General features: G+C 45.2%; 3 protein-coding genes across 3 annotated transcripts; 1 reads left to right on the plus strand and 2 right to left on the minus strand.

Moving 5' to 3' along the window:
• Positions 1-1,806: 1,806 nt before the first annotated feature.
• LOC311229813 (histone H2B-like) lies at positions 1,807-5,066 on the minus strand (the record flags this gene model as incomplete). Its single annotated transcript, XM_084315887.1, has 2 exons — positions 1,807-1,888; positions 4,822-5,066. 2 exons carry the CDS (start codon positions 5,064-5,066, stop codon positions 1,807-1,809), a joined length of 327 nt encoding a protein of 108 aa, XP_084172013.1.
• Positions 5,067-17,114: 12,048 nt separating this feature from the next.
• LOC311229814 (histone H3.2-like) lies at positions 17,115-17,525 on the minus strand (the record flags this gene model as incomplete). The annotated part of the gene is made up of 1 exon (XM_084315888.1): positions 17,115-17,525. The coding sequence occupies one exon, from the start codon at positions 17,523-17,525 to the stop codon at positions 17,115-17,117; it is 411 nt and encodes a 136-aa protein (XP_084172014.1).
• Positions 17,526-20,385: 2,860 nt separating this feature from the next.
• Positions 20,386-20,769, plus strand: LOC311229815 (histone H2A-like; the record flags this gene model as incomplete). The annotated part of the gene is made up of 1 exon (XM_084315889.1): positions 20,386-20,769. The coding sequence occupies one exon, from the start codon at positions 20,386-20,388 to the stop codon at positions 20,767-20,769; it is 384 nt and encodes a 127-aa protein (XP_084172015.1).
• Between the last annotated feature and the right edge of the window lie 1,725 nt (positions 20,770-22,494).

The following is a 22,494-nucleotide window of genomic DNA, read 5'->3' on the forward strand; positions in this document are numbered from 1 at the left end:
GGGTGCAGAACGGCCTGATTTCCTGTTTATCGAGCTGTTTCTCAGGCACATGCCGCCACACGTGCAGACGGCACTTGCCAATACAGCGACTGCTGATCCCCGTGCTTTAGCAGAAGAGGCTGACCGCTTCTACCTGGCCACTCGACACTTTGCCCCAGGGCTAATAGCCTCGACATGCGGTTACACGCCGCAGGGGGGAGGGGCGAGGAAGATCAGGAGCAGCGCTGCCGCAGGCCTGTGTTATTACCACGCACGTTTCGGCGCCAGGGCGACAAGATGCCGTTCCCCTTGCACTTTCGGCATAACGCCTAAACGCAGACACCTGCGCCCAGTAGCAGCGGTGAGCGCAGGTATGTCGAACCGGCTGCTTTTCATTAGAGACACACTCTCCGGTTGCAAATTCCTCTGCGACACCGGAGCTCAGAGGAGCGTCCTGCCAGCTACAAAAGAGGACACCGCCGGCGATGATAGAGGTCCACGCCTGACGACCGCCAACGATACCCCTATCCGCACCTACGGTACAAGGACCGTGGAACTGTGTTTTGGGGGCCAGCGGTTCACGTGGGACTGCATCACGGCCGACATTTCGTTCCCACTACTTGGGGCAGATTTCCTGGGTGCACACGGTCTCCTCGTGGACATTAGACATGGCCGCCTAATAAATGCACAGACACGGGCTTCGTTGGCATGTGTCCGCGATGAGGCGACATACGGCGGCCTTCTTACAGCTTTCACCGACCACGAACCCCTCACGACGTCTGAGTCAAAGGTAGCGGAGCCATGGTCGGCACGACAAGAGCTCACGTACGATTCCGAGTGCGCCGCGAGACACGTCGCCGAGAGGCCCAACGTCGTCATCGGAGCTGTACAGCCGGACCTCGACTACGTCAACAGGGGCTCGGGACAGGCCTCCGACCACGACATCCAGGCCCTCGGGACTGCAGATTCCAGTCTACGCCTGGAGGACGTCGCGATTGGTCACTCGGGTCCGACGCTGCTGAGTGACCTGTCCACTGGCGAAGGCTCGCCTTTGAGGTGGGGTACAACCACCACAAGGTTGAACCCGCCCACGTAGACATTTCCCAGCCCTTAGAGCTGGCCCTCTCCCCCCGCCGAGGCCATCCGCCGCTACCCCGGGACCCGCCAACGACGGAGCCGCCGTTGGCCTCGTCGACGTCTGTGCCCCCGGGTGTCGGGGAGGACACGGGCGCTTGCGCCGCCCCTACCTCCCCGCCCCTGGCTTTCCGCACTCACCGTGGCCGGTTCATGCCCCCGGGCGCCGTGGAGGGCGCAATCGCTTGCACCGCGCCCCGGGTTGTCCGCTCACGCCACGGCCGGGTCGTTGTCTCTCCCCGCCGTGGGGATTTTGACCATGGTTGAATTCTGGGGGGGCTTGTGTAGTGATTGTTAATTGTACATAATTCACCCACGGAACTATTGTTAGGAACAAGAGTTCCGCCCGAACATTATAGGAGGTGGCACTTCCTGCCACCACGGGTCAGTCGGCTGCACGCAACGTAGCAATAGCATGTTGTATTTGTGTACCCAATAAATGCTGTTCGCTCTACCTCGAGCTAACGTCTCCGTCTCCCATCTCTCGGCACTACAATATAAAGTTGTGTTTGCTTTGTTGCCGTGCTGGAAGTATCGTGGAAATAAACCATCGCAAAAGTAATACTAACGAAGTTATATACTTCGATAAGCCCCCTTCACTTCCACACACTAGAGTACAATAATTGCTTTTCATGAAAGCGGTGGGTGGCTCTTAAAAGAGCCTTTGGGTTAATCTTCAGTGAACAGGGTAGTTTACTTGGAGCTAGTGTACTTGGTCACAGCCTTGGTTCCCTCAGACACAGCGTGCTTCGCCAGCTCACCGAGTAGGGGGTATCTGCAGAGCCGCAGAGCCAGGCTGGACGGGTATAAGTGGTCACTCTGGACAAGTATAAGTGGTCTGGACAAGTAGTTGCGGATGGGGGGGGGGGGGGGGAGGGCGGGCGGGAGGGCGGGGCGCAATGTGTATGCGCATGCGTGTGGACTGGAGCAGTGAGAGTATAAAGAGTCAATTTTTTTCTAACTCTTTCTCACATCACAACAAGAAGAAGACGAACTCTTTCACAGTGTGGTGTGCGCGCACTGCGCAGGCAGAACAAGATGTCTTTCAGTAAAAATTTAAGTACCTATTTAGCTATTTTGGACATTAGGTTTGCTTATCAAGGCCACCACAGACCACCTGTGCAATTGAATTTAATTAGCTAACTGGCTCTCTCTTTCTCTCTGCTCTCTCTGCTATCTTTACTAAATATAAACGTGCAAGTACATGGTGTAGTAGGACTGCTATCTTTACTAAATATAAACTTGCAAGTGCATGGTGTGTATAGGACTTTACTAAATATGTAAAAATGTAAGTACCTATTTTGGACATTGGGTGTGTTGCTTATCAAGGCCACCACAGACCACCTGTGCAATTGAATTTAATTAGCTAACTGGCTCTCTCTTTCTCTCTCTGCTATCTTTACTAAATATAAACTTGCAAGTACATGGTGTAGTAGTAAGCCATCTCCAAGTGGGCAAGTGATGTGGTGATTAGAGGCACAACCTTTTATTCATATTTTGAAAGTAATTATATTCTCTTTTTTCCAGGACCACATAACGATACGAAGAGGCCAGTCACTTCCACCAGTAGTGGAATGCAGATCCTGTTGCAGCAACTATCACTGCCCGTTTTGTGCGCCTTCCCTTTTCAAGCCTACCAGACTCGGCAAAGTGCAGAGCCGTTTGCAAATCCATTTTTCAACAGTAGTTATCCACCAAGGTAAAGTTAGACATTTCTCCCATTGCCTCTGGCAATGAGCATAACTGAGCCGACGCATACGGTGGTCATGTATAATAATAATAATGGTCAGTGGTCACATTATGCTTTTATTACTTTTCATGTTTGTGTTACAGAATACACTATACACAAATGTGGATTGGACTGCAGACAAGGCTATCACTACCACTGCCCCTACTGCCAGGCAACAATTGTAAGAAAAAAAAATGCTTCGCACCATATATTATCATGCAAGCCCCTGCTCAGATGTGGATTGGACTGCAGACCAGGCAGCCCAGACTATCATTACCACTGCCTCTACTGCCAGGCAACATTTGTAACCAAAATACAGGCTTTGGTCCATATATCATCATGTAAGAGCCAGCCCTCCCCTCAACCGACTCTGCCATCTCCTCAACCGACTCTGCCATCTCCTCAACCGACTCTGCCTCAACGGGTACAGGGTCGATATGACCCTGATGTAAACGAGACCCTAATCTCTCTACCCCGCGCTCGGTTGCTAACTTGCTATTGTTTTTTTACAGTCTGCCGTGAACATGGGACATAATTGTGACAGCTCTGCTGTACACTGGGAACCTTGGTTGCTATGCTCACACAAAACCGCAAAACTTCACCCTGGACTCCGGTTTTCAAAGACTGGGGTTGCAGTGTAGCAAATCCCCGGTTGTGTGTGGCCGAACAGTGCAACTGCGCACATACAATCATGGTTATATTAAATCCAGCGCTCGTGTGGACTGGGCAACTTTCCTGCCATTACGTTGCGTTCTGAAAAGCGAAACTGACCCTGAAAACGAAACGAAAATGGCTCTGTGTGTAACTGCAGCAGTCTCTGTGCTAACAGTCACGTTTTCAGTACGAGAAGACAAGACAAAACTTCTTTCTCTGGTCTGCATCCCCTTAACAATTGTGTGTATTGAGCCGTACTGTATTGTACCCATTCTGCAATCTTGTTGCAATAAAGTTTTCATTCACACTCAAAATCTGTGTTCATTTTTTATTTTGCAAAATAATGTTCTGTGTCTTGAGTCGTACTTGTATTGAAAAACTGATTTTATGTCTGAGGAGAAGACCGGTACTCATGATCTTCGTCTCCACAAAAAGAAAAATGACATGTGAAGTATGTTGTGTGCCAGGTTCAAACAGTGCTGTATATGTACAGTTTATTCCTACTCCTATCCAAGCTCCGGGAGGGTCATCAAAGAGAAGTCGGGTCATCAAAGAGAAGTCGCCTATTCTTAGTCCTTGCCCCACAATGGTGGAATGAACTACCCACCCCAGTTAGGACAGCCGAATCCCGTCTAATCTTTCGCCGTCGACTAAAGACTCACTACTTCAACCATTTATCTAAATAAAAAAAATCTAACCCTAACTAACCTTACTGTCATGCACTTGCCCTAATAAACTAACCTACACTGTAGCAGTCAACACTTTACTCTATTATTACTAGATCTGGTATGTCATAAATGTCTAGATGTACACTTTATGAACATTGTTACTCAGACTAAAGTTAAGTTTACTCTATTATTACTAGATCTGGTATGTCTAGATGTAACATTACTGTCTATGTACACATGTCTAGATGTACACTTTATGAACATTGTTACTCAGACAAAAGTTAAGTTTACTCTATTACTACTTCAACCATTATCTAAATAAAAAAAATCTAACCCTAACTAACCTTACTGTCATGCACTTGTCCTAATAAACTAACCTACACTGTAGCACTCAACACTTTATGAACATTGTTACTGAGACGAAAGTTAAGTTTACTCTATTATTACTAGATCTGGTATGTCTAGATGTAACACTGTATGGGTACAAGTTTACTCTATTATTACATGTCTAGATGTAACATTACTGTCTATGTATGATGTACCTATGTAAACGAGACGAACCCCGCCCCCCCCCATTCGCAACTACTTGTCCAGACCACTTATACTTGTCCAGACCACTTATACCCGTCCAGCCTGGCTCTGCGGCTCTGCAGATACCCCTTATTGGGGCGAGAGGCTTCTCCAGCGATGCGCTCGAAGATGTCGTTAACGAAGGAGTTCATGATCCCCATGGCCTTGGAGGAAACGCCGGTGTCGGGATGAACCTGCTTAAGGACTTTGTAAATGTAGATGGCATAACTCTCCTTCCTGGACTTTCTGCGCTTCTTGCCTCCCTTGGCAGCGGTCTTGGTGACGGCTTTCTTGGAGCCCTTCTTGGGCGCTGGCTTGGCTGGTTCAGGCATATTCGACGGCTGATCAAACTCGAATGGTGACGGTCGCTTACGGTTTCCTGCCTTATTTGTAGGAGGTCGATGCAAATAGTACTGCGTGGCTTCTACGATACGATTGGTCGGGCGTGGCGCATGTGTGTAAAGCTAATAGAAGTTAAGTTCTCATTTAGCCAGTAGAGGGCAGAAGAGTTTCAGCCATGATTTTGTTCTGCTTTACTCTCTGTAGAGAAGCCAAAGCTATATATTTAGGTTATTGTATTATATGAATGTTTATATGTTTATTTTTATAACCTTACATTGAAACGGCATTAGTAATATTGATTGGATTTAGATAAAGTCATTGAACCATCTTTTTTGTCATAACATTCTAGAACATTTGTGATGTCACAGTATGATGTTATAATCAAACATTCTAGAACATTTGTGATGTCACAGTACGATGTCATAATCAATCAATCATTTGTGTATCTATATATATTCAACAATTAGGTCGATGAAAATAGTACTGCGTGGCTTCTACGATACGATTGGTCGGGCGTGGCGCACGTGTGTAAAGCTAATTCTCCACTTGCACAATCTCAAAGTAGCCATTTCCGGCTGACTTCCGGTTGCCAATGGCACTTCCTGTCCCATCCAAATACATTGGTTTTAGCTACTTTTCTCCCCTTATTTAAACAACTTTGTCGTCACAGAGAGGCAATGAAACGTTTGTATTATTATAGTATAGAATGTATTTAATAAGCAAACGTTTGTCAGCAGGGTTTTTGGGCTGTATTTCATGTAAAAACGTTTACTGTTAGTTTCCTTGCTCAGCCAGCATTAGCTAACAGAAGCTAGTGGTTAAACAGGCCGGATTAGCTTTGAGCTAACTATCTTTCCCGACCCATGTATTCATTCCATTCTAAACATAACGTTAGTTTACAAAACATGACCTGTCTATATAACGTTGAGGAACAAATTATAAGTGTGTGGGTGTGTGTTTTGGTGAACATTGGACTGCAACAGAAAATGCATCACAGTTACAGACAGTAGCTACTGTTAGCTGCACTCAGGCTGGCTGCACTCAGGCGGCGCGATCAGCCTGTTGGACAGGGAATGAAGATCTCCAGCGAACACTTCATTGCCTCGGATTATGTTGTTGGGGGTGGAAGGTTTGTCCAGAAGACCACTAATCAGCTGAAGCCTGATGCGGTTCCCTCGGTCTTCGACAGACAGACCGGCGCAGGCTCCAGTTAGTTAGCACCAGCCAGGTATCAACGTTAGCTCTCGGAACGATAGCCAGTTAGCCAGCACCAGCCAGGTATCAACGTTAGCTCCCGGAACGATAGCCAGTTAGCCAGCACCAGCCAGGTATCAACGTTAGCTCCCGGAACGATAGCCAGTTAGTTAGCACCAGCCAGGTATCAACGTTAACTCTGGCTATCGTTCTGAGAGCTAACGTTGATACCTGGCTGGTGCTAACTGGCTATCGTTCCGGGAGCTAACGTTGATACCTGGCTGGTGCTAACTAACTGGCTATCGTTCTGAGAGCTAACGTTGATACCTGGCTGGTGCTAACTAACTGGCTATCGTTCCGGGAGCTAACGTTGATACCTGGCTGGTGCTAACTAACTGCCTATCGTTCCGGGAGCTAACGTTGATACCTGGCTGGTGCTGGCTAACTGGCTATCGTTCCGGGAGCTAACGTTGATACCTGGCTGGTGCTGGCTAACTGGCTATCGTTCCGGGAGCTAACGTTGATACCTGGCTGGTGCTGGCTAACTGGCTATCGTTCCGTGAGCTAACGTTGATACCTGGCTGGTGCTGGCTAACTGGCTATCGTTCCGGGAGCTAACGTTGATACCTGGCTGGTGCTGGCTAACTGGCTATCGTTCCGGGAGCTAACGTTGATACCTGGCTGGTGCTGGCTAACTGGCTATCGTTCCGGGAGCTAACGTTGATACCTGGCTGGTGCTGGCTAACTGGCTATCGTTCCGTGAGCTAACGTTGATACCTGGCTGGTGCTGGCTAACTGGCTATCGTTCCGGGAGCTAACGTTGATACCTGGCTGGTGCTGGCTAACTGGCTATCGTTCCGGGAGCTAACGTTGATACCTGGCTGGTGCTGGCTAACTGGCTATCGTTCCGGGAGCTAACGTTGATACCTGGCTGGTGCTGGCTAACTGGCTATCGTTCTGAGAGCTAACGTTGATACCTGGCTGGTGCTAACTAACTGGAGCCTGCGCCGGTCTGTCTGTCGAAGACCGAGGGAACCGCATCAGGCTTCAGCTGATTAGTGCCAGTGGTCTTCTGGACAAACCTTCCACCCCCAACAACATAATCCGAGGCAATGAAGTGTTCGCTGGAGATCTTCATTCCCTGTCCAACAGGCTGATCGCGCCGCCTGAGTGCAGCCAGCCTGAGTGCAGCTAACAGTAGCTACTGTCTGTAACTGTGATGCATTTTCTGTTGCTGTCCAATGTTCACCAAAACACACACCCACACACTTATAATTTGTTCCTCAACGTTATATAGACAGGTCATGTTTTGTAAACTAACGTTATGTTTAGAATGGAATGAATACATGGGTCCGGAAAGATAGTTAGCTCAAAGCTAATCCGGCCTGTTTAACCACTAGCTTCTGTTAGCTAATGCTGGCTGAGCAAGGAAACTAACAGTAAACGTTTTTACATGAAATACAGCCCAAAAACCCTGCTGACAAACGTTTGCTTATTAAATACATTCTATACTATAATAATACAAACGTTTCATTGCCTCTCTGTGACGACAAAGTTGTTTAAATAAGGGGAGAAAAGTAGCTAAAACCAATGTATTTGGATGGGACAGGAAGTGCCATTGGCAACCGGAAGTCAGCCGGAAATGGCTACTTTGAGATTGTGCAAGTGGAGAATAGAAGTTAAGTTCTCATTTAGCCAGTAGAGGGCAGAAGAGTTTCAGCCATGAGTTTGTTCTGCTTTACTCTCTTAAAGGAAAACACCAACATTTTGGGAAATTAGCTTATTTAACATCTTCCCTGGAGTTAGACATGCATGCATTAGGCTTAGGGAACGCCTGGACTGTTAGCGTGTAGCTTATTCCCAGCGGAAGAGTGCGTCGCGTGCTTCCACGTTTTCTCTGATTGGCCATGACGCCCATGTGACCACGGCAGCGCGAGAGAGCTGCAGCGCGGAAATAGGCTGTCTATTGCCTCGCGCTGCAGCGCGGAAATAGGCTGTCCATTGCCATTCTCTAAGACAAACTCTAACCTTAACCAGCTCCTTAACAGCGCCTAAACTTAACCCTTCTAACCTTAACCAACTCCGAAACAATGCCTAACCTTAACCTTAACCATGCCTAACCTTAACCATAACCAACTCCGAAAGAATATTGCCATTCTCTAAGACAAACTCTAACCTTAACCAGCTCCTTAACAGCGCCTAAACTTAACCCTTCTAACCTTAACCAACTCCGAAACAATGCCTAACCTTAACCTTAACCTTAAGTTAACATGCCTAAACTTAACCGGCGAAAGAATGCATGTTAAAAAAAAAAAAAAAAAAATTGAAGGGATTCAAACTTGTCACCAACGGACCGCAGGACCGCAGCGCTGCCAGTTGAGCTAAGCGTCGAATGAAAAACATCAGGGATTACGGCTACATAATGCCGCAAGCTCCGCCCTGCGGCTGCCGCGCTGCCGCGGGGCGTGTCGCAACCAATCAGGGAAAACGCGGAAGCACTCGGCAGCACTCTTCCTCTGGGAATAAGCTATAGGCGGACTGTTACATCCCAATGTATATATTCCCCAGTGTGTGTCTCCATGTGTGTGTGTTCTCCATTTTGTTTGTTTCCTCCCTCCAGCCATTGTTCCCTTCACCATTGGTCAATTCTTCCATTATTGCAATACAGCACCGATTGGTGGATGGCTTCAGACTCCAACACTCAATCCACACCACCCAATCATGGATCACCCCACACCTGTTAAGACATGGCTTCTCACTTCAGTCTTTCTCTCTCTCTGGCATGAGGCTAGGCATGTTGTGTTTTTGGTAAACCTGTAACTTTGACAGCATTGCATTTCGTTTATTGGCCTTTGGTGCTTAGTAGTAATTTCCTTGTGTGTGTATGGCCGCAGAGAGAGCATTGTTAAGTTATAGTTTGTTTTTGTATATATTCTGCTTTTGTTTCTGTATAATTAATGTGTTTTTCTCTCTTTCTCAGGAAGCACAGATGGGGTGAGCTGCCATTTCCTTTGGACATTGTTTTCTCCTGTTTTGGTTAGGTAAGAGTAGTTTAGGTAATGTAATCTCTTTTACCATAGATTAGATTGTGTTTATTTGGAGTATAGTGGTGTTTGTTTGTTGTTTTGGCCTGGGCTCACCCCTGAGCTACATGTGCTTCCTTTGCCTCTATTCAATAAATATCATTGTTGTTTACAAACCTGGTCCATCTTTTCTGGCAACCAACTGTTATGTTACAGCCCTTTACCCTTAGACTCACAGGGGTCGTAACATAAATGGGGGCTCTGCCTGGATTTTGTAACCCGTTTCAATTGTTGGTTGATGGATTTGGTGAACTGTGTTTGTTTACACTTGTATAGTTATTAATTACTTTGTGTAAAAATGGCATTTGTGTAAGAAAAAATAATGGCAGTTAGTACTTTTGATCTGGGGAAATTCTTGAGGAATCCTACTTGGGAAGCGCTAGATAGCTGCCGCAAGGCAGACTTAGTAGAGATTGCCACACATTTTCAACTCTCGGTTCAACAAAAGCATCTTAAGCAGGATATCAGGTGTCTTGTGGTAGATAAGCTGTTGGAGCAGGGGACGCTTGTTTTACCTGCGGTCTCTGATGAACATGCAAGTCCTCCTGGTGAACTTACAGAAGCACCGCCTTCTGAGGAGCAAGCCCATGGTGCTGAAAAGGCAGGTGTGAACGTCACATTGCCACATTTTCACTTGACCTCTCCTGTGTCAACTGGGTCTCGAGAAGGGGCCCAGGTCAAGGTTAGAATAGCCCGTCTCCAGATGGAGGCTCAGGAGAAGGCACAAGCACGTGAGGCGGAGTATCGGCTTCGTAAAATGGAGCTTGAGGCGGAAAATGAAAGGGCTATTAACATCCGTAGGTTGGAGCTTGAGGTGGAAAAAGAGCTCAGACTGCGGGAGTTGGAGCTGGGAGACCAAAGGAGTGGATCCAACTCTGCTACACCGACTCCTCCACAAGGCATGTCCTCCTCCACAGCTTATTCATCACACACTTTTGATATAAGTAAACACATTGCTTTGGTGCCTCCGTTCCGAGAGACCGAAGTTGATACTTATTTTAATGTGTTTGAGCGTATTGCTGCTTCATTGCGCTGGCCAAGAGAGGTCTGGCCTTTGTTGCTTCAATGTAAATTGACTGGTAAAGCCCAAGAGGTTTGTTCAACACTTTCCCTAGAAGATAGTCTATTGTATGATACTGTGAAGGCTGCCATCCTTCGTGCACATGAGCTTGTGCCCGAAGCTTATAGGCAGAGGTTTCGCAGTCACAAGAGAGCTGTCAACCAGACCTTTGTAGAGTTTGCTAGAGAGAAGGGAACTCTCTTTGATAAATGGTGTGCAGCAAGCAAGGCCTCAGATCTTAACTCTCTCAGAACTCATTCTATTAGAAGAGTTTAAGAATCGTTTGCCAGAGTGTATTGTAATTTACCTGAGTGAGCAGAAAGTGTCCACTCTGCAGCAAGCTGCTGTATTAGCTGATGAGTTTGCGCTAACCCATAAAACTGTGTTTGTAGATAGGCGTGACTCGTTTCTCCCCCATGATTTCTCTCAGAGACCTTCTGTCCCCAACCATTCAGAATTCACACACCCCCGACCAAAAATGTCACCTCCACGCTCAAAAGAGGAGCGGACATGTTACTACTGTCATAAATATGGTCATGTTATTTCTGACTGTTTAACATTGAAACGTAAGCAGCAACCGTCCTCTCAGAACTTTAGACAACCCAAAGGGGTTGGTCTGATTAAAATGGCACCTGATTCCGATCAACAGATGCACAATGATCAGGATGTTCTCGATCCTTGTTTCAGGCCATTTACTTCCAAGGGTTTAGTTTCCTTGACAGGGGATCCAAAAGATCAGTGTACAGTTCAGATCTTACGAGATACTGGAGCCTCACAATCCTTTATCCTCTCTGATGTACTACCTCTGTCTGAGAAATCTTCCTGTGGTTCTAGTTTCCTGGTTCAAGGTATTGAGATGGGTTTTGTGCCAGCCCCGTTACACTGTATTCATGTACAATCTGATTTGGTCACTGGTTTCTTTAAAATAGGGGTGAGACCTTCCTTGCCAGTTAAAGGCATTTCCTTTATCATGGGAAATGATTTAGCTGGAGGACAGGTGAACGCTGTGCTGGAAGTGTTGGATCACCCAGACACAGATTCTCTGCCTGATGACTTGTCACAGAACTTCCCTGAAGTTTTTTCTGCAAGTGTTGTCACTCGGGCTCAATTGAAAAAGAGAGGTGATGAAATTAATTTGTCTGACTCTGTTTTTGCTTCAGCCTTTGTCAGGGAGGAGTTGCTGGCTCCAACTTCTGATACCGCTGACAAACCACCGACTCATAGTAAGGTACCCCCACAGACAACTGTAACTAGTTCCGACGCTTTGAAGTTGCCCGTTACTCGTGAAATGCTAATTACTGCCCAGAAGGCTGACCCTTCTCTTGCAAAATGTTTCTCTTCTCTTGAAACAGAACAGAGGAGAGAGTTGCATTCTTATTTTGTGGATGAAGGAGTTTTGATGCGTACATGGAGGTCCCATGGTACTAGACTGGCAGAGCATGCACAATCGGAGATAGGGCTACCAGATCAGGTACCAGACTGGAGCACTGTTTATCAGATTGTTGTCCCTGCAGTTTATCGTCAGCATGTACTGTTCTTGGCCCATGACCACCCTTGGTCTGGACACTTGGGAGTCACTAAAACATACAACAGAATACTTCAACATTTCTTTTGGCCCGGTTTGAAGTCCGATGTAGCACAGTACTGTCGTACCTATAATAATTTATAATTTAGGACCTGCTCCGAGGTCATCAATTGGCACACATGCGATGCATGCATGCAATTCGTATCTGCGATTAACCCATCCCGTCGTCCTTCCCCCCCAAGGGCAGCCGGGAGCAGACAGGCGTCAACGTGAGCCGCGCCAGGGGACCAATCCAAGTGCTCCTGTCCGTCTTCGTCAAGGACGCCACAGCGTTAGCGATCTTGTTGTTGTGCATGTTTTTCCATTGGGTTTATCTTATCGGGGGGGAAACCCTTGCGAGCACGGGGAGAACATGCAAACTCCACACAGAAAGGCCAGGGAGATACCCCACCTGGGTAACTGGCATCATGGAAACCTGGTCCCCAAGCGGGAATCGAACCCTGGACCTTCTTGCTGTGAGGCGACAGTGTTAACCACTACACCACCGTGCCGCACCTGTAGTACTTGTCAGATCACCGGAAAGCCAAACCAGGTAATTCCACCTGCTCCCCTCTGTCCTATACCAGCGGTCGGTGAACCATTTGAACATGTCATAGTTGACTGTGTTGGTCCGTTGCCAAGGACCAAAGCCGGCAATCAGTTTTTGTTGACAATAATGTGTACCGCCACCCGTTTCCCTGAGGCTATCCCTCTTCGCAGAATTACAGCGCCTGTAATAATTAAGGCTTTGACGAAGTTCTTCTCCACGTTTGGACTGCCTAAGGTAGTACAAACGGACCAAGGCACCAACTTCCTGTCTAGGTTATTTGAGCAAGTGTTACAGTCCCTGGGTATCCGACATATAGTGTCCAGTGCCTACCACCCTGAAACTCAGGGGGCTCTAGAACGTTGGCATCAGACCTTAAAGTCCATGCTGCGTAAATATTGCTTAGACACAGAGAAAGATTGGGATGAGGGTGTCCCCCTTGTTCTATTTGCTGCGCGAGAGACCATACAGGAGTCTCTTGGTTTCAGTCCTACTGAGCTCGTTTTTGGGCACACTGTTAGAAGGCCTCTGAAAGTTCTTAAAGAACGGTTCATGTCAAAGGGTGCCAGCACACCCACTAATGTTCTAGATTTTGTTAGCCAGTTTCGAGAGCGACTGCATCAGGCGTGCTCTCTCGCAAAAGAAGTGCTCTCTTCTTCCCAGAGAACTATGAAACGGCACTATGACGAGAAAGCTGTTTCTCGATCTTTCCAGCCAGGTGATAAGGTTCTAGTCCTGTTACCTATCCTTGGTTCTGCTCTTTCTGCTCGTTTTTCCGGACCGTATGCAATAGACAAGAAGATAAGTGATACAGACTATGTGGTTCGCACCCCTGATTGTAAACGTCACTCTCGTGTTTGCCACATCAATATGCTTAAACCATATTTTTCCAGAGATGGTGTGCAGGTGAATACCTCAGACCAGACAGCCGGACTGGCCGTCTCTGCTGTTGCCTCAACTCCAATAGTTCCGGACTCTCCTGACGTTAGTGGTGAGGATGTAGATGGCTTGGAGTTGCGCAATGCAGCCCATCAGGGTGCTAGATTGTCCAACACTGAGATGTTATTGAACCTGCCCACTCACTTAGCACACTTACCTGAGGAGCAGCGAGAGGACATCACAAATTTGATTCAGGCCTACATGGCTCTGTTTGGTGATGTTCCCTCCTGTACTTCTGTATTGGCCCATGATATTAAAGTTAACAATGCTGTGCCTATCAAGCAACATGCATACCGTGTTAACATCACCAAGAGGGCCATGATGCAACAGGAGGTTGACTATTTGTTAAAACATGGTTTAGCCAAGCCAAGTTGCAGTCCCTGGAGTTCACCTTGCTTGTTAGCTCCCAAATCGGATGGAACTCCTAGATTTTGTACTGATTTCCGAAAGGTAAATGCTGTCACCGTGCCTGATTCCTTCCCACTGCCCCGCATGGAAGATTGTATTGACAACCTTGGATCTGCCACCTATGTTAGCAAACTAGATTTGTTAAAGGGTTACTGGCAGGTCCCTTTGACCCCCCGTGCCTCGGAAATCTCGGCGTTTGTTACTCCTGACAATTTTTTGCAATATACTGTAATGCCTTTTGGAATGCGTAATGCCCCGGCCACTTTCCAGCGACTGGTGACCCTAGTCCTGGCTGGTGTTCCAAATTGTAATGCCTATCTCGATGACCTGGTTGTCTATTCGACCAACTGGCGTGACCACATGACAACCTTGCAAACTGTCTTTGACCGCTTAGCTGGAGCCTCCCTGACCCTTAACCTTGCCAAGTGTGAGTTCGGCAAGGCTACGGTTACCTATCTTGGTAAGCAGGTAGGACAAGGCCAAGTGCGTCCGGTGGATGCAAAAATATCTGCAATCACAACTTTTCCAGTGCCTACTACTAGGCGGGAATTGCGTAGATTCCTTGGGATGGCTGGGTATTACCGTGGTTTTTGCCGAAACTTTTCTTCTGTCGTCACTTCTCTCACTAGCCTGTGTAGCCCGTCCAAACCATTCATTTGGACAGCTGATTGTCAAAATGCATTTGATAGTGTTAAAGCTCTCTTATGCAGTTCCCCTGTTCTCTCTACTCCAGATTTCTCCCTGCCGTTCCAGCTGGAGGTGGATGCCAGCGGGGTGGGAGCTGGAGGGGTGTTATTACAGGAAGATCATGATGGTGTCAGTCACCCGGTTTGTTATTTCTCCCAGAAATTTAACAAACATCAACTAAACTATTCCACTATTGAAAAGGAGACTTTGGCTATGTTGTATGCGTTGCAACATTTTGAGGTGTATGTCGGTTCGAGCGTATTACCAGTGGTAGTAGACACCGACCACAACCCATTGGTTTTTCTGTCGCGGATGTACAACCACAATCAGCGCCTCATGCGTTGGGCGCTCATAGTGCAAAATTATTACCTCAGCATAAAGCATAAGAAGGGGTCTGAGAATGTGTTGGCGGATGCTCTATCTCGGAGTTAAATCTCTCGTGCTGTCGACTTGTTCTATTTTGCTGTCGACTCGTTCTACTGTATATTGCTGTCGACTTGTTCTATTTTGCTGTCGACTCGTTCTACTGTATATTGCTGTCGACTTGATCTATTTTTGCTGTCTACTCGGTCTATGTTGCTGTGGACTCGTTTTATGTTGCTGCTAGTTTTTTCATAGCTCTTTGTTTTGGAGTGCATATTATCTCGGGGATGTTATCTCGTTGTTAAAGGGAAAAAAAACATGTTTAGTTGGTAGTTTATGTAGGCATGTTTTTTGTCTTATGTGTTACATCCCAATGTATATATTCCCCAGTGTGTGTCTCTATGTGTGTGTGTTCTCCATTTTGTTTGTTTCCTCCCTCCAGCCATTGTTCCCTTCACCATTGGTCAATTCTTCCATTATTGCAATACAGCACCGATTGGTGGATGGCTTCAGACTCCAACACTCAATCCACACCACCCAATCATGGATCACCCCACACCTGTTAAAACATGGCTTCTCACTTCAGTCTTTCTCTCTCTCTGGCATGAGGCTAGGCATGTTGTGTTTTTGGTAAACATGTAACTTTGACAGCATTGCATTTCGTTTATTGGCCTTTGGTGCTTAGTAGTAATTTCCTTGTGTGTGTATGGCCGCAGAGAGAGCATTGTTAAGTTATAGTTTGTTTTTGTATATATTCTGCTTTTGTTTCTGTATAATTAATGTGTTTTTCTCTCTTTCTCAGGAAGCACAGATGGGGTGAGCTGCCATTTCCTTTGGACATTGTTTTCTCCTGTTTTGGTTAGGTAAGAGTAGTTCAGGTAATGTAATCTCTTTTACCATAGATTAGATTGTGTTTATTTGGAGTATAGTGGTGTTTGTTTGTTGTTTTGGCCTGGGCTCACCCCTGAGCTACATGTGCTTCCTTTGCCTCTATTCAATAAATATCATTGTTGTTTACAAACCTGGTCCATCTTTTCTGTCAACCAACTGTTATGTTACAGCCCTTTACCCTTAGACTCACAGGGGTCGTAACACGGACCGTTAGCATAGCTTAGCTTCATCACTGTGGGTCAGACATTTACCCATTTACCCTACAGTCACGAAATACACACTCCAAATACAATCAAAATACAACTCCAAAACGTTCCTGTAAACATGTTGTGACCTGTGTATTTACCACATCTCCCAGTCACACAAGTCACACGAGTATCCCAGTCACACAAGTCACACAAGTCTCCCAGTCACGCAGAGTTTGTTCTGCTTTACTCTCTTAAATTAAACGATTATCTATAAATGAGTACTACTACTAATAATGCTGATCAGGTGTTACAGGTATAAAGACACTATGGTAGTAAGTCATACTGGCCAGTGATATAAGGTAAGGGATATTATATAGTCACACAAGTATATAAAAAAGGTTATATGCAGGTGTATTATACGGAAACCCTAAGAGGCCATACATACATTTGATTTACTATTAATTTGATCATTTACTCGACTTAACAAATAGTTTATTTGTGATAAGATTCATTTATTTCGTTATCTCGAGATTGTTTGGAAGAGTGGATTCGCTTCTTGTAGTCACTGGAAATCTAAATGTCACTATTTCAGCACCATGGACAGTACGGGACCACACATACCCACATTGATTTTATGCTTTGACTGTACTGTACAGCACTTTGGTTGGCTCTCAAGCTTTTAAATGTGCTCTATAAATAAATAAATTACTTGACACTGAACATTTAGGAAATGGGGAAAGCATGCAGGCTCAACCAAAATGAACTCCAGACAAGACTCTGGAGCAAACACTGAGAATCCTGATTGTATTTATTTTTAACCATATGGGTCATATTTATTACTAGTCAGCAGTGTATTCAATGAACTAATGGATCAGAGAAAAGACTTAACTGAATATGAATTGACTTCAATATTACGTTTTGCGTAGTCGAGTTATGAATAATTCTGGTGACTTGGTATTGAGCTACGATGGTCATCAAACGAACGTATTACACATCACCAACTTCATCCACGTGGAATCAGAACATAGTTAAAATGAGGAAACGGGGCTCATTCAGGATTATTGAGGTGGCTCTTAAAAGAGCCTTTAGGGGAACAACTAGTCAACAGGTCGATTTAAGCTCGCTCTCCACGGATGCGGCGGGCCAGCTGGATGTCTTTGGGCATGATAGTCACCCTCTTGGCGTGGATGGCGCACATGTTGGTGTCCTCAAACAGACCGACCAGGTAAGCCTCGCTGGCCTCCTGAAGAGCCATGACAGCAGAGCTCTGGAAGCGCAGGTCGGTCTTGAAGTCCTGGGCGATTTCTCTGACCAGGCGCTGGAACGGCAGCTTGTGGATCAACAACTCGGTGGACTTCTGGTAACGACGGATCTCTCTCAGCGCCACGGTACCGGGCCTGTAACGATGAGGTTTCTTCACGCCGCCGGTAGCCGGTGCGCTCTTACGGGCAGCCTTGGTGGCGAGCTGCTTCCTTGGGGCTTTGCCACCGGTGGACTTACGAGCGGTCTGCTTAGTTCTGGCCATTATGAGAAACTATGTTTCAGTCTTCACTTCAACAAGAATAATACGCTGCTGTGTCTGAACTCTGGCCTTATATTATTAACGCGGAGGCGCAGTGGTTTCTGATTGGTCTCTCTGTGAGGTCTTTACTCCGCCTACACCTCACAGGAAGGTTATTGGAGGACTGGTCTTTTGGAAAAACCGCCAACAAGAGGGAGAATTTATAAGTGGGTGGAAAACTTTCTAACAGGTAGGCCAATATCAGTACGGGTAGGGAAAGAGTATAGTGGAAAGTATGTAGTGGAGAATGGGACACCTCAAGGAAGTGTAATAAGTCCAGTTTTATTTTCTATTATGATAAATGAAGTGTTTAAGAATATAGAGAGCAGTATTGGGGTGGCATTATTTGCAGATGATGGGATTATGTGGAAAAGGGGAAAGAATATAGAGTATAATATATATTATAGTTAAGAAATTACAAGAAGCAGTAGAGAAAGTAGAGAAGTGGACACAAGAGTGGGGTTTTAGATTTTCAGTGGCAAAGACAAAGGTGGCATTTTTTACCAGAAGGAAAGTGTCAGATCAGGTTAGTCTTAAGTTATATGGGGAAAGGTTAGAGAGAGTAGAGTGCTTTAAATATCTAGGGATTTGGTTTGATAAGCTTCTATCCCCAGGCCATCAGGCTGCTAAACGAACAATGAATGAACACTACACAACAACAACCACCAAACGCACATAGCACACACATCCACACGCACACACTCACTTTAAACAAACACACTGTAGCACCCACTCCACACACTTTATAGCACACACCCACTTTAAACAAACACACTGTAGCACCCACTCCCCACACTTTATATTTATGGATGAAGGATTGCACTACAACTCGTACACCTTACTGTAAATTGTACCTAAAATTGTACCTCATCCCATTTCTGCTTTGCACTAGATAGTACTGTACATTAGTACACTGCATAGTATTGTGTATTGTATATTATATGGTAACTCAGAACATTGTACATATGTCTATACCGAACACTGTGACCTCATTTTTCTTCTTCTAAATTCATGCTATATTATGTTATTATGTTATTTGATACTATCTTGTCTAGCACAGTCTCTGGAGCGTAACAGTAAGAAGCATTTTGTATGAAAGTATTCTGTACTTCTGTATGACAACTATTAAAGAACTTGAACTTGATAAAAGGCTTACGTGGGCAAACCATATAGGAAAAGTTGTTGCTAAGTGTAAGAAAGTATTAAATATTGTAAGATGCCTGAGGGGTAGGGAGTGGGGAGCAGGTAGGGGTTCTTTGAAAGCTGTGTATATAGGATTAGTAAGGTCTGCTTTAGATTATGGCTGCATCGTGTATCAGTCTGCATCAAAAAGGTTATTAAAGAAGTTAGATATAATACAGTATCAGGCGTTAAGACTGTGCTGTGGTGCGATCAGAACAACCCCAGTATCTGCATTGCAAGTGGAAATGAATAAAGCTCCTTTTGGAGTTCAGACGGAAGCAAATAGCGTTAACGAATTGGGTAAACTTAAAGGGCCATGAGGGGAGTCACCCCACTCAAAAGGTATTATTAGCATGTCAGGAAAAAGAAAATAAAGAGTTTAAGAGTTTTGGGTGGACAATAGGGAATGACAGTAGGGAGATAGGGATAGGGGAGATGGAGATAAGCCCGACGGTACCATTGTCTGATGTTCCACCATGGCTGTTTGAGGAGGTGGGGGTAGATTTTCATTTATTGGAAAGAAGGAGGGAAAGAGGTGAGGAAGTGTTGGATAGGTATGAAGTCAATAGGTATATAGAAATTAAGTATGGAGAGCAGATTAAAGTATACACAGATGCATCAAAAACAATCAGTGGCAAGGTGGGGGTTGCATTTATAAGCCCAGAAGTAGATATCATGGAAAAGGAGAGGGTGAGTGATAAATTGTCGGTATACACGGGTGAGTTAATGGCTATTTTGTTAGCTATTAATTGGGTGGAAACAATTAAGCCAAGCAAGGTATTAATAGCGTCAGATTCAAGTAGTGCATTAGTAAGTATAAAGAACACAGAGTCAGAATCAAGGCAGGACATTATTTTAGAAATAGCGCATGTGATGTTTAGGGTAAGGAGGGTAGGCGCAGATGTGTGTTTCATATGGGTGCCAGCACATTATAGGGGTGGAGGGGAATGAACTGGTGGATACATTTGCTAAGGAAGCAGCTAGTAGATTAGAAGTAAGTAGGGAAGTGAGGTACAGCAAGGCAGAAGTTAAGAGTGTAGTTAAGTATGAAATGAAAAAGAAGTGGCAGGAGGAGTGGGATAGAGGAAGTAAAGGTAGGCAGTTTTATAATATCCAGAGGGCAGTAGGGAAGATGAGAAGTGGGGGTAGGGGTACGAGGGAAGAAGTGATTGTATCAAGAATGAGATTAGGACACACAGGGCTAAATAGTACACTTAGGTTAATGGGCAAGCATGAGACGGGTAGGTGTGAGTATTGCAGTAGGCAGGAAACAGTGGAGCATGTGTTAGTGGAGTGTAGTAAGTATAGGGAAGAGAGTCAGATCCTCAAAGAAAGGTTAGAGAGAGACCACATCAAGCTGGAGGTAAGAGAAGTGTTGCGACTGAGTTCAGGGAATGTGGGGTATAGGGCAATTTTTTATTTTCTAAATAGTACAGGTTTGAGTGGTAGGATATAGAGTAGTGTAGAATAGGGATTGGCATGTGCATAATCCATCTAGCTCTAAAATCAATTTCAGTAGGTGGCGGTAATGCACCAACACGTTAGTGCCAACCGCCAATAAACATTAGAAGAAGAAGAAGAAGACCGCATTCATTTTCTTAGAAAATTTGTCTAACTCGTTTATCCAAATAGACTAATAAACATGTCTGGAAGAGGCAAGACCGGAGGAAAGGCCAGAGCTAAGGCCAATACTTGCTCCTCTCGTGCCGGGCTTCAGTTCCCCATGGGTCGTGTCCACAGACTGCTGCGTAAAGGCAACTATGCTCATCGTGTTGGAGCCGGTGCCCCGGTTTATCTGGCCGCTGTGCTGGAATATCTGACCGCTGAGATCTTGGAGTTGGCTGGAAACGCTGCCCGTGACAACAAGAAGCGTTGTATCATCCCCCGCCATCTGCAGCTGGCCGTGCGTAACGACGAGGAGCTCAACAAACTCCTGGGAGGAGTGACCATCGCTCAGGGTGGTGTGCTGCCCAACATCCAGGCTGTCCTTCTGCCCAAGAAGACAGAGAAGGCTGCCAAGAAGTAAATTATTTAGCCTCCTCGACAAACCCCACAAAGGCTCTTTTCAGAGCCACCCACATATTACAGAGAAAGCAATTACTCTTGGCTGCATCCTATACTGTAATTTGTACTCTTACATGAAAATATTGCTGCTCACTCTTTACTATAGGAGTTTATGGAGTCAAACAATGTAATTATTGTAGAAGCTAAACTTTTCTCCAAATAATTATTCTTTAGGAGACAGTAGAATAACTTCAGAATAAGACTAATCAGTATGAGGTGATTTGCCAGTCATAATATTAGTTCAGTCAGTTCATCCCAGGTCGAAACTAAAACAGAATTACTGTATGTGGAGAGGACCGTGCATTTAACTCATCATAATAGACATGGTTATACATTTCCTCAATAGGTTTAAATCCATTGTCGTTATACAAAGAAAATAAGTTGACGTCTAAACAGTACAAATATAACAGTAAAGTGCAATATGAAAGGACAAAGTGATTAAACTGGAGTATATCAGATGTATGTACATCAGTGTTACAGGTATAAGTCATACTGACCAGTGGTATAACTAGAAGAGTAGGTAAGGGATTGATTGATTGATTGAAAACTTTAATAACAGATGCAACAGAATGGGTACAATACAGTACAGCTCAATACACACAATTGTTAAGGGGATGCAGACCAGAGAAAGACTTTCGTCTTGTTTACATCAGGGTCCCCCATTTTCAATTAATCATAACATATGACATACAGATAGACAGTACTGCTACATTTATACATTTATGACATACCAGATTTACATACAGTACAAAAATAGTCTAAAAAAGAGAGTACATTTGATGAAAAAACTGTACATTGGAGGAGGTTGGCTGGTACACATTATATATATTATTGCACATGCTATCATACAGACGTATACCAGTATGCAGAATATAGTTTGAGGTAGGTGTGTAAGGCAGTTGTAGACAGTGAAATGCAGGAGTTTGAACAGTATGGATAACAGATCCTGGAGTATAGGCAATCAGGTATAGGCACTATTAACTTTTAACTATTATTTAACTGACTAGACAAGCCAACTAACCAACCAAGCCACCAACCAACTGACAAGCCAACTAACCAACCAAGCCACCAACCAACTGACAAGCCAACTAACCAACCAAGCCGCCAACCGACCAACTGACAAGCCAATTGACTGACCTACCGACTGACCGATTAACCAACTAATCAACCAACTACAATAACTCACATAACTCAGTGATTCAGATCATCTTATATTCCATTTAATCACTTCTTACACTGTATATTGTTAATGCACTTTTACCTTGCCCTCTGGTTAGATTCCAACTTCACTCTGTTGTACTGTACTTGTGGTGTACAATGACAATACATTTGAATCTAACCTAAATCAAATCAAATGTATTTGTATAGCCCCAAAATCATGACAAATTGCCCCCATCACTCAGACAGAAACAAACACACAAACACACACACACACACACACCCACACACTCACTCACTCACTCACTCACTCACTCACTCACTCACTCACTCACTCACTCACTCACTCACTCACTCACTCACTCACTCACTCACTCACTCACTCAGACAGAAACATGTGCATGCTCACGCACAAACTGAACAAAATAACATATCTGACCTCAAGACATGGTGTCAAAAAAGGTTTATATGGTTTTCTTTGCATTATTAAACTGGCACTAGTATATTTGATCACCATGCCTGTCAATGA

The sequence above is a fragment of the Notolepis coatsorum genome (assembly GCF_963971535.1).
Source record: "Notolepis coatsorum genome assembly, chromosome: 6".
In the NCBI taxonomy this organism is placed as follows: domain Eukaryota; kingdom Metazoa; phylum Chordata; class Actinopteri; order Aulopiformes; family Paralepididae; genus Notolepis; species Notolepis coatsorum.